We start from the raw sequence: 12,115 nt of genomic DNA on the forward strand, positions 1-12,115 counted from the left end.
TCAGCCTCCCAAGTAGCTGGGATTATAGGTGCCTGCCACTGTGTCCACCTAATTTTCTTTTTTTTTTTTTTTCTAATTTTCGTATTTTTAATAGAGATGGGGTTTCACCATGTTGGCCAGGCTGGTCTCAAACTTCTGACCTCAGGTGATCCGCCTGCCTCGGCCTCCCAAAGTGCTGAGATTACAGGTATGAGCCACCATGCCCAGCGCTGGCCTTTCTTAATCTAGAATGTAAACCCAGGCCATAGAACCTACAGCCTACATTTTTAATTACCATGCAGCCTGTAAAAAACCATTGGCCTAGAGCAGTGGTTCCCAGTTAGAACCAATTTTGCCTCCTAGGACACATCTGGCAATGCCTGGAGATATATTTGTTTGTCACAACTGGTGTGTGTGGAGGGTGGGGTGGGAGGTGCTAAACGTCTACAACAGAGAACTATCTGGCCCCAAATATCTCTAGTGCCAAGGTTGAGAAATGGTGGCTGAGACCCATGGTTTTCAGTGCCAGCTGCATGATAAAATCACCTACAGAGATGTTCAAAATCCTACTGCCCAGGCCATACCCCAGACCCGTTAAGTCAGAATCCCAAGGAATAGAATTCAGATGTCAGTATTTTTTAAGTTCCCCAGGTGACCCCAAGGCTGAGAACCTCGGGCCTAAAAGAGGCTCCTCTCTCTTTGACTACCACGTCCAACAGTGATACATGGGAAATGCATTGAGGCCTGATGGTCATTTTGGGCCCCAGTGCCTATGCAGTTACCAATCTATGTTTTTCTCCCTGGCACCTTGGTAACCCACCACTTTTTTTTTTTTTTCTTTTTGAGATGGAGTCTTGCTCTGTCGCCCAGGTTGGAGTACATGCAGTGGCACAATCAATGCAACCTCCTCCTCCCGGGTTCAAGCGATTCTCCTGCCCAAGCCTCCTGAGTAGCTGGGATTACAGGTGCGCACCACCACATCCGGCTAATTTTTGTATTTTTAGTAGAGATGAGGTTTCGCCATGTTGGCTCAGGCTGGTCTCAAACTCCTGACCTCAGGTGATCCACCCACCTTGGCCTCCCAAAGTGCTGAGATCACAGGCATGAGCCACTGTGCCCGGCCTGCCTATCACTCTTATTCAGGAAAATGCTTTTGGGGGCTTTTTCTAGTCAGTAAGGAATCCTGGTTCTCAGCCCCAGCAACCCACCATTCACTCATACAGCACAGACTTGAGGAAAAAGAATGGCCAACTTTAATCAGTCTGTAAGGAAATAAACATCTTTAGAGGCTGTGTGGGGGTAGGGGAGCCCTGCAGCAGAGGAGGCATGCCACTTCAAGCACAGCTGAAGCAGAGAACCCTCTGAGAGAGACTACTAGAAGGGTAGACTGAGGGGGTGGTGGGACTTGGAGTCAGCTTTCCCTGACTGGGAAAAAGAGAGGAGTTGCAGTATCAAAAGTGGTTCCTGAGTCCACCACAGCGGCCAGCTCCGGCCAGGCAGCGGGACAGGCTCCCACGCCCCATGGCAGGCCCGTGTGCATCACAGGGCAGCCTCCTCCCTTCTTGGTCCTCTTCTGTCCTCCTGCTCCACAAGAGAAGCACATCCCTGAGCACATACGGCCCAGCCCTTGCCCAAGCTGAGCCAGACAGCTAAGCAGAGACTTTGACTGCAGTGATGCTCCTGGCTCAGCCCCAGGAGCTCCCCGCTGCCATGTCTTTCAGGCTGCACTGGAGGAAGGTGGTGGAGCAGAATGCTGGTAAAACTGGCTCCTGGCCGGGTGCGATGGCTCACGCCTATATTCCCAGCACTTTGGGAGACCAAAGCAGGCAGATCACTTGAGGTCAGGAGTTCGAGACCAGCCTGGCCAACGTGGTGAAACTTCGTCTCTACTAAATAATACAAAAATTAGGTCGGCCACAGTGGTTCACGCCTGTAATCCCAGTACTTTGGGAGGCCGAGACAGGCTGATCACCTGAGGTCAGGGTTCGAGACTAGCCTGGCCAACGTGATGAAACCCTGTCTCTACTAAAATTACAAAAAGTAGCCAGGCGTGGTGGCACGCTCCTGTAATCCCAGCTACTCAGGAGGCTGAGGCAGGAGAATCGCTTGAACCTGGGTGGTGGAGGTTTCAGTGAGCCCAGATTGCAACACTGCACTCCAGCCTGGGCAGCAGATCAATTTTTGGGGGCAACATCTCCAGAAAAAAACAAAAACGAAAAAAAACAGCTATGAAATCCTTAAAAAAAAAAAAAAAGAAAAAAAAAACTGGCTCCTCCACCAGGCTGCTGGCAGTGTCCTCAGCAGTGTGGCCTTGCCACAGCTCTCACACCATCTTAACATCCAGGGTTTGGGCCTGTGACAAGTTCTGGCGCTGGGCCTTGACCATGTGCAGGCGTCTCCCATGCAGCGTGAACTGGGACCAGGTGAAGAGCTGCAGCAGAGCACAGGTGATGGGTACCAGCACCAGCAGGTAGAAGCAGCCCTGGCGGAGCATCGGGACCTGTGCAGGGGCTGGGGCTGGGGGCTCTGGCCAAGGATGAGCACTCCCCACAGGGGTTATCAGGGACTGCTGGAAGAGGTCATGACCTAGGACAAGAGAGCACAGAAAGACTATGGTGAGCCCACTGCCCTCCAAGCCTTGGTGCCCTCCAAGTCCATGGTGTGACATCTCAGACACCACATGGACATGTGCAGACCACAACTCCTGAGTCCTCCAAATCCGTTCCTCTCCTACTCTTCCCATCTCAGTGACGGGCACCACCATCTACCCAATAACTCAGGCCTAAAACCTCAAAGTCCTCCTCAGTTCCCTGGTTCATTTCACGCCATCACTCCCCCAACACCCAATCCTTCATCTCCCCCCAACTCCAAAACGTATCCCACCTGCCACCACCCTGACCAAAGTCTCCATGGCCTCTGCCACAGTCTCCCAAAGATCTCCCTGTTGTCCCCATTCTGGCCTCCCTATGATCTGCTGTCCATACGGCAGCCAGAGTGAACTTTTTTTTCTTTTTTTTTTTTTTTTGTGAGAGATGGAGTCTCGCTCTGTCTCCCAAGCTGGAGTGCAGTGGCACGATCTCTGCTCACTGCAACCTCTGCCTCCCAGGTTCAAGCGATCCTCCTGCCTCAGCTTCCCAAATAGCTGGGACTACAGGCATGCACCACCACACCCAGCTAATTTTTGTATTTTTTAGTAGAGACAGGGGTTTCACTATACGTTGACCTAGCTGGTCTCAAACTCCTTACCTCAGGTGATCTCCCTCCTCAGCCTCCCAAAGTGCTGGGATTACAGGTGTGAGCCACGTCACCCAGCCCAGAGTGAACTTTGTTAAAAAGTCAAATCACACCATGTCACTTCCCTGTTTAAAACCCTCCCTGGCCGGGAGTGGTGGCTCATGCCTGTAATCCCAGCACTTTGGGAGACCAAGGTGGGTGGATCACCTGAGCTCAGGAGTTTGAGACCAGCCTGGGCAACCTGGCAAAACCCCATCTCTACATAAAATACAAAAAGCCGGCATGGTGGCATACGCCTGTGGTCCCAACTACTTGGGAGGCTGAGGTAGCAGGCTCACTTGAACCTGGGAGGTCGAGGCTGTAGTTAGCCAAGATTGTGCCACTGCACTCCAGCCTGGGTGACAGGGAGACCCTATCTCAATAAATAAATAAATAAATAAATAAATAAATAAATAAATAACCCTCCCAACAGCTTGCTTCCAATACTGCCCTGCTTGCTTCCAATACTGCCCTGGTCAGCAAAGCCCTCTTCACTTTTCCAGCCACATCTTCTAATCACCCCTGACACCTGGGCCTTTGCTCCTGCTGTTACCTCTGCCTGCGATTCACTGAGACCTTTTCTAGACAAATCCTTGCCATTCAGCTCACATCCTGAGGGGCACCTTCTCGGAGAGCCCTTCCCTGATGACACTACATAGCTTCTGGGTCACGCTGTCTCATATCACCCTAATTTCACTGTAACACTGTCACTGCCTGATAATGTCTTGTTTGGCTGTTTATTGCCAACCCCACCCCACACCTGACTAGAATACAAGCTCTGTGGTGGGAAAGACCTTGTCTATCTTATTCATGGTTAGCTCCCTGGCACCCAGAGCAGGGCCTGCAGAGAAGGGATTCCATACATATTTGTTGAATGAATGAATAAACGAATGAACTAAGAAAGCATGGCAGAATCTGTGACCCAACGACTCTAGCCATGTTGGGGGGACGCCAGTTGCTACCTTCCCTCACTGGACCCAGAGCCCAGGCTTGCCAGTGTGCCAGGTAAGCTGTGCCCCCTGGAGCCTTAAGAGCCCTTGCCTGTTGCCAGGCTCTCACCTGTGTAGAAACAGAGCAGCCAGGTGCCCAGCAGCGGGGCAAAGGTCTGGCCTGGCTTGGTCACCAGGGCAACCATGCCAAAGAGGAGTGCCGAGGCTGCCTGCTTGCGGTGGTTCAGCACCAGGTCCTCGTCTACCAGGTCGGTGACCACCAAGGTCAGCAGCTTACAGGTGCCCTCAGTGAAGACACGGTTGCTGCGGTAGAGGGAGAGAGCAGGCAGGAATGAAGGCATGGGACGAAGGTATTGGGGGGAGCATGGGCAGGGGCATACCTGGCAATGAAGAGGCACAGCAGGCTGAGGTGGTCCGGGCCAGCCAACAACATGAGCAGGCTAAGGCCCAGCTTGAGCAGAAAGAGCCCCCGCACCACTGCGTAGACGCCCCAGCGCCGGCACAGGGAGAGGAAGTAGAGGTTGTTGAGATGGGGAGCGACATAGGAGAGGCCTGGGGAGGGAGACAGGGTGCCACCTTGTCAAGGGCACTGCTGCAGTGCCAGTGAGTGCCACCAGCTTCACGGCCAACTGCATTCCTGTACACTAGCAATGCACTGGGCTCTGTGCTAAGAGCGTCACTGTCTTAGTTCATCCTTACAGTCCCTTAAGGTGAGTACTATTATCATCCCCATTTTACAGATGAGAAAGAGAGGCCCAAAAAGATGAACTAACCCACCCAAGGCTGCCCACTAGATGAGCACAGAGTCAAGACTCACACCCAGGCCCATCAGATGATATTCTTTTGTGTTAACCAGTCACTGCACCCCCTCAGGGTTCCACAATCTCCAAGAGGACCGACACCAGCGCAGCCTCTGCCCCCCCAACCCCCAGCACACCCTGCCCCCCATGCCCACTGTACCCGGCAGCCCTTGGTGTCTTAAAAAGATTGTCCCGGCTGGGCGCAGTGGCTCACACCTGTAATCCCAGTACTCTGGGAGGCCGAGGCAGGTGGATCACGGGGTGAGGAGATGGAGACCATCCTGACTAATACAGTGAAACCCCGTCTCTACTAAAAATAAAGTCTCTCTCCTTCCAGCCTGCATGAAGCACAGAAGGCCCCCACTCACCCAACAGGATGGAGCCCGTGGAAAGGGAGATATGGTCAGATAACAGATGCTCCAGGAAGAGAGGGAAGAAGTTGCTGTTGAAGTGGCAATGGAAGACCTGCAACCCGACAGCGATGGTGAGGAGGCTTCCAGGTGGGAGGGGAGCTGACAAGGCCGGAAGCCAACAGGGGAGCACACATCTGCCAACCCCCCCACCCCCATCCTCAGAGCAGCAAGAGTAAGAGCAGGCCTTTTTCCCCGTGTCCCCAAACACAGAACATGCCAGAACACAACCTAAAACCACATTCCTGGTGTTATCTAACTTTGCTAAAAAGTTAGAAGCCATGGCAAAATAGTATTTGAGCAATTAAAAGCTTTTTCTTTTTTTTTTTTTTTTTTTTTTTTTTTTTTGAGACGGAGTCTCGCTCTGTCGCCCAGGCTGGAGTCTGGAGTGCAGTGGCCGAATCTCAGCTCACTGCAAGCTCCGCCTCCCGGGTTCCCGCCATTCTCCTGCCTCAGCCTCCCGAGTAGCTGGGACTATAGGCGCCCGCCACCGCGCCCGGCTAGTTTTTTGTATTTTTTTAGTAGAGACGGGGTTTCACCGTATTAGCCAGGATGGTCTCGATCTCCTGACCTCGTGATCCGCCCGTCTCGGCCTCCCAAAGTGCTGGGATTACAGGCTTGAGCCACCGCGCCCGGCCGCTTTTTCTTTTTAACTGAAAACACATTAGGGAGGCTGGGCATGGGGGTTCACACTTGTAATCCTAGCACCTTAGCACTTTGGGAGGCCAGGGCAGGCGGATCACTTAAGGCCAGGAGTTTGAGACCAGCCTGGCCAACATGGCAAAACCCCGTCTCTACAAAAAATACAATAAATTAGTCAGGTGTTGTATTGCATGCCTGTAATCCCATCTACCCGGGAGGCTGAGGTGGGAGAATCATTTGAACCCAGATCACACCACTATACTCCAGCCTGGGAAAAAGTGAGAAGGAAAAAAAAAAAAAGAAAACACATCAGTGAAACAAATTTCATAACATGAAAACAGTTTATTTCTAAGCTCAGCTGGTTTATATACTACATTTTTTTTTTTTTTTTGTTTTGTTTTTTGTTTTGAGACGGAGTCTCGCTCTGTTGCCCAGGCTGGAGTGCAGTGGCTGGATCTCAGCTCACTGCAAGCTCCGCCTCCCGGGTTTACGCCATTCTCCTGCCTCAGCCTCCCAAGTAGCTGGGACTACAGGCGCCCGCCAACTCGCCCGGCTAGTTTTTTGTATTTTTTAGTAGAGACGGGGTTTCGCCGTGTTAGCTAGGTTGGTCTCGATCTCCTGACCTCGTGATCCACCCGTCTCGGCCTCCCAAAGTGCTGGGATTACAGGCTTGAGCCACCGCGCCCGGCCACTACATGTTTTAAGTACAGCATTTGGCTCTTCGTTTTTTGGAGATGGAGCCTTGCTCTGCCGCTCAGGCTGGAGTGCAGTGGTGCAATTGTAACTCACTGCAGCCTCGAACTCCTAGGCTCAAGCGGTCTTTCCACCTTGGCATCCCAAAGTGCTGGGATTACAGGCGTGAGCCACTGCACCTGGCAGTGCTTGGTGTCTTAAAAAAATGGTTAAAGGGTCCCCAAAGGGGGCATCTCTGTCTCATATCCTCACTTTACAGGAGAGGACAGGGCTCCCCAGAGAGCCTGAGACCTGCCTAAGGTCACACAGGGAGGGAAAAACTCAGAGGGCGCTAGAATCCAGGCCTCCTGACTACTCAACCTGCATTCCTGCCATCAAATTGCCCAGCAGACCTCCTGGGTGGCCCAGAACTCAGTTCCCAGCTCTTTTTTTTTTTTTCCTTTGAGAAGTAGTCTCACTCTGTTACCCAGCTGGAGGGCAGTGGTGCCCTCTCAGCTCACTGCAACCTCCGCCTTCCGGGTTCAAGTGATTCTCCTGCCTCAGCCTCCCAAGTAGCTGGAATTACAGATGTGCTGGAATTACACCACGCCCAGCTAATTTTTATATTTTTATGGGGTTTCGCCATGTTAGCCAGGTTGGTCTCGAACTCCTGTCCTCAAGTGATCCACCCACCTCAGCCTCCCAAAGTGCTGGGACTACAGGCATGAGGCACTGTGCCTGGCTGAGTTCCCAGCTCTTGAAGAGTCTGTCCCCTTGAGTGAAGTCCAGGCCAGCTGTAGAGGTGCCTGGAGCTGCTCCCCTATACCTGCACCAGGTCCATGCTCACAAACCACAGGAAGTTCCGATGGCGTGCCAGCTGCCGGAGATATTGGCCCAAGGTGATGCTGTCTGTCTCCTCACTGCCCACAAGCAGCTCCTCTCCACACGGGCTGTGGGGCAGAAGGGAGTGGAGAACTGCCTGGGGCTGGCCAGAGTTATCCCCCAACACATCCCAGGGCAGCCCCCATAAGCCAAGGACACAGCACCAAAATCAGACTTAGAAGGTTGCTGGTGAGGACCTGAAGAACCAGGGCTGGCCACTCACCCGCAATCCACAGCCAGGCCTGAGCACCCTGGGTCCCTTCGGGCGACCTCAACCCGTTGCCTCAGCAGCTGTGTGGCCCCCAGAAAGCCCAGCCCAGAGCTGACAGCCAGTGTCACGCAGAAAGCGCGGAAGGAGGAGAAATCCTCCTTGTTCCAAAAGGCATAGGAGGCAAAGACAGAGAGGGAGCCGGCTGCACTGAAGAGGGAGCAGTAGAAGTTGAGGTGGGTGCGGTCGTGGGCTGAGAGTGCCAGGTCGGCCAGCAAGGCGTGGTGGTGCAGGTCCACGAGCGTCAGGAAGCCATCATAGAGGCACAGGCACAGCAAGAACTGCAGGCCAGCTGGGGCCCAGGGCACCCAGAATGCCAGGAATGACAGCGCCAGCAGTGGCCCATGCCAGCCCAGGGCCCGCACCCGGGCCAGCACCACGGCCCTTGAGGAGAGCCCAACGCCTGACCTGCTGGGGAAAGGAGGGTTGTTGGGAGATGCCCTGTCAGCCTTGGCAGGCCGAAGTTCCCCTTGCCCAGGCTCCAGGGGAGGGATGGAGGCCCAGGGTGTGGGACTCACAACAGGGTGGTCCCACTGTCCCCCAAGTCCCCAGTCTGCAATTTAGGAAGCACAACTCAGCAGTGGGTACACTCCATCCTCTGCCCCAATTTCTACCCCATTATTAGCCTGTTGGGCTGATGACCAAAGGGTATGGGATGCCCACTTCTCAAGGTTGGGGGTGATGATGGGATCAAGAAGGGATGGGGCAAAGGAATCTTCTAGAAGCAGCAGAGGGTGTTTGCAGTCCACAGTCCAGAGGGGCCAGCCAAGCCAGGGTAGATCTCCTTCCCCTGCCAAGCCAGGCAAGGGTGCGTCCAAGGCCACACTCCAACCCAAACAGAGCACCCTAGACTCCAGGAAGGGAAGGGGCATGGGCAACACTGAAATAGTCTCCCCTTCCTTCTCCACCCCAAACACAGGCAGGGGTCCTCCCTCCTGGGTAGCAGTAGGGTGGGACTGAACCAATTACAAGCTGTTCCCAATACACCAACCGGTGCTGGGAGCTGAGGAACTGCCGGTCACTGAGCCAGCCGAAGAGGGGGTCATTGAGGCTGTTCCAGAGGAGAAACACCGTCTGCAGGCAGAGGGGAGACAGGCAGGTGGGCTCTAGGCAGCCTCCTCTCCAGGGCTTCTCCCACCCCAGCCTGCTCACCACCCCTCAGAGATGGCCCCAGCTTTCCTACCCGCAAACCTTTGCTCCTGTCAGTTCCTCTGCTAAAACCCACTCTGGCTAGGTGCGGTGGCTCACGCCTGTAATCCCAGCACTTCGGGAGGCCGAGGTGGATGGATCACCTGAGGTCAGGAGTTCAAGACCAGCCTGGCCAACATGGCAAAACCTCGTCTCTACTAAAAATACAAAAATTAGCTGGGCATGGTGGTGGGTGCTTGTAATCCCAGCTACTTGGGAGGTTGAGACAGGAGAATCACTTGAACCAGGAAGGCAGAGGTTGCAGTGAGCTGAGATTGTGCCACTGCACTCCAGCCTGTGCAACAAGAGTGAAACTCCATCTCAAAAAAAAAAAAAAACAACCAAAAAAACCTACTCTGCCAGTTTAACCACTGCCCCCCTCAAACTCGCACCCATCCAGAGCCCAGCTGGTAAATGTATGCAGCTGGTAAATTCATAACCAACTTCATGGTTATGAACATGTATATGTTCATAAATTCATGTATATGAACATATTATATATATGAATACACAGAACAGCAACTATGTCAGACAGTGGCCAGGAAAGCTGATCTAGTTCCCACCGAGGAGGAGTCATCAAGGCCTCCACAGCTTTTCTTGCTGAGTCTTGGTGAACAACCTGGACTGTCCATGCCTCTGACTGGGTGGGAGCTGGCGCCTGCAATCTGCCCGGCAGCCTGGACAGCCTCTAGTCTCCACCCCACACCCTCCTCCATGTTGGCCACCCAGCGCTGGCCTTACCTCTCCGACCCAGAAGGCCATTTTGTTGATCTTGTACACTGATACAAAGGTGTCTACATAGTAGAGCAGGAAGACATTGTGCAGGATGGTGGTGAAGAGAGCCAGAGAGCCATAGACCGCAGCTGTGGGCAGACCCAGCAACCAGGCCTGGGGCCGATCCAGCCCCATGGCTGCAGCCCCAGCCTTAACCCCAGGAGCACCGGGGAGGGCTCATGGCCACAGGCGGTCTTGCCATCTTGTCCCTGGGAAAGAAGGAACCAGTCCCTGGGAAAGAAGGAACAGGGATCAATGCCAGCTCTGCTCTTAACCCCAGACCTCTGAATAATTTAAAAACTCATTTCCAACAGGAGAGTTTGTACTGACAACAGTGCTGGGAATTATGAATGAAGTACAACGGAAACAGTGCAGAGCTAGACACCACTAATCTGGGAGTGACTCGAGGAAACAGAGAGCCTGTGGGAAGAGACAGCAGACACCCAGCAAGTGCTGAGCCAGGTCACATGCCAGGGCTGAATGCTCAGTGTCTTCTTAGATCGCACTGTGTGACTTTAATGGTCTAGACAGGACAACCCTGGGCTTGGGCACACAATGCACTTACAGTAAAACGTCAGGCAGTTACCCAACCCAGGCCTTAGCCTCCTCTTCTCTAAAAGGTAAAAGGAGATTGTTATGCCTATTTTGCAAATCATAAGGATTAAATGACATAACTCACAGAAGGCACTCACTGTTGGTATTGATACGAAGACGGGAAGGGAAGTGCCGGAAACGGAAGGACGCAGTCCCTTTAAATGATACGGAAGTGGGGAAGGGAAGTGCTGGATAGAGGAGGGCATGGTTTCTAGCTAGGGCTTCACCCCTGGGCCTGACCTAGGTGAGGAGGACAGGCTTTTTTTTTTTCCTGCCCAAATGTTGCATTTCCCAAGACCACCCTGGCCCACCATGCCCCCATCCGGTGCTTATAAAAACCCTGACACCCAGCCGGGTGCAGTGGCTCATGCCTGTAATCCCAGCACTTTGGGAGGCCAAGGTGGGCGGATCACCTGAGGTTAGGAGTTGAGACCAGCCTGGCTAACACACCAGCCTGGCTAACACAGTGAAACCCTGTCTCTACTAAAAATACAAAAAATTAGCCGGGCGTGGTGGCACATGCCTGTAATCCCAGCTACTAGGGAGGCTGAGGCAGGAGAATTGCTTGAACCTGGGAGGCGAGCACTCTAGCCTCAGCACCAAGAATGAAACTCAGTCTCAAAAAGAAATAAAAAAAAAAAAAAAAAAGAAAGAAGCACTCTAAGCCTGCGAGTCCCCACCACTACCCCCGTGGGCCACAGTGATCCTATCTTGTCCCAAGGCAGGAGGATGGCCTTTCCCTGAGGCCCTTGAGCCCCCTGAAGAAAATGCATTTCTTTTTTTCCTCAAAGCTTTATTCAGGTCTAATTGACAAACACTAAACTGCACAGTTTTCAAAGCATGCAGGCTGATAAATTTCACCATATGCATGTACCTGTGAAATCATCACCACAAACGACAATGAACACATCCATCACCCTACATTCCCTCGACACTGCTTTTCTGAGTAACATATGGAAAAAAGACATACGGGGCTAGGCGCAGTGGCTCACACTTCTAATCCCAGCACTTTGGAAGGCCAAGGTGGGCAGATCACTTGAGGCCAGGAATTTGAGACCAGCCTGGCCAGCAGAGCAAAACCCCGTCTCTACTAAAAATACAAAAATTAGCCGATGTGGTGGCAGGCACTTGTAGTCCCAGCTACTCGGGAGCTGAGGCAGGAGAATTGTTTGAACCCTGGAGGTGGAGGTTATAGTGAGCCCAGATCGCGCCACTGCACTCCAGCCTGGGCGACAGAGTGAAACTCTCCCTCAAAAAGAAATAAATAAAAATAAAATTTTTAAAATGGTGAGCACTAAAGCTTTAGAGATTTATTACTATCCAACCTCTCAGCCCTTCTGTAAAATGGAGAGGCCCCACGCCCGCCACACAGGGATGAGGTGAGATTAAATGAGATGCCCTCTAAAGGTGCCTGGGGCTGTAAAGCATGATGTCCACCTCTGTTACCATCCTTAGCTGGGTCACTTACTCCAGTTCCTCCAGGGCTTTCAGAACTCTCCTGCCTCTGTCAAAAGGGAGTGAAGCCTCCCCACACCTGCCCAGATGCCCAGTGATTTGTCCTTGTTGCTGGTGAAGGTGAGCCCTGCACACAAGGTCCCCAGCCTCCCCCAGCCACCTCCCTGCACCCACACTGGGTAGAAGAAGGTTAATGAGATGGAACAGGTATGACTTTTGCCATCAGCA

General features: G+C 52.9%; 1 protein-coding gene across 7 annotated transcripts in view; it reads right to left on the bottom strand.

The window, feature by feature from the left end:
* Window positions 1-1,209: 1,209 nt before the first annotated feature.
* Window positions 1,210-12,115, bottom strand: part of MFSD13A (major facilitator superfamily domain containing 13A) — a 40,117-nt gene continuing 29,211 nt past the window's right edge. For 4 of the 7 annotated variants that reach the window (XM_030940078.1, XM_030940077.1, XM_030940079.1 and 1 more), the window contains exons 2-9: window positions 9,806-10,069; window positions 8,868-8,950; window positions 7,832-8,287; window positions 7,553-7,676; window positions 5,371-5,467; window positions 4,583-4,754; window positions 4,312-4,505; window positions 2,169-2,565 (exon numbers count right to left, since the gene is read on the bottom strand). In XM_030940078.1, coding sequence (XP_030795938.1) covers window positions 2,303-2,565; window positions 4,312-4,505; window positions 4,583-4,754; window positions 5,371-5,467; window positions 7,553-7,676; window positions 7,832-8,287; window positions 8,868-8,950; window positions 9,806-9,973 — 1,557 coding nt within the window. In that variant the 5' untranslated portion in view covers window positions 9,974-10,069 and the 3' untranslated portion in view covers window positions 2,169-2,302. Of the gene's footprint in view, window positions 1,561-2,168; window positions 2,566-4,311; window positions 4,506-4,582; window positions 4,755-5,370; window positions 5,468-7,552; window positions 7,677-7,831; window positions 8,288-8,867; window positions 8,951-9,805; window positions 10,070-12,115 lie in introns of those variants that run through there. The other 3 variants (XM_030940082.1, XM_010356173.2, XM_030940081.1) reach the window with 3 other exon arrangements.

Source organism: Rhinopithecus roxellana, chromosome 11 (genome assembly GCF_007565055.1).
Source record: "Rhinopithecus roxellana isolate Shanxi Qingling chromosome 11, ASM756505v1, whole genome shotgun sequence".
Classification (NCBI taxonomy): domain Eukaryota; kingdom Metazoa; phylum Chordata; class Mammalia; order Primates; family Cercopithecidae; genus Rhinopithecus; species Rhinopithecus roxellana.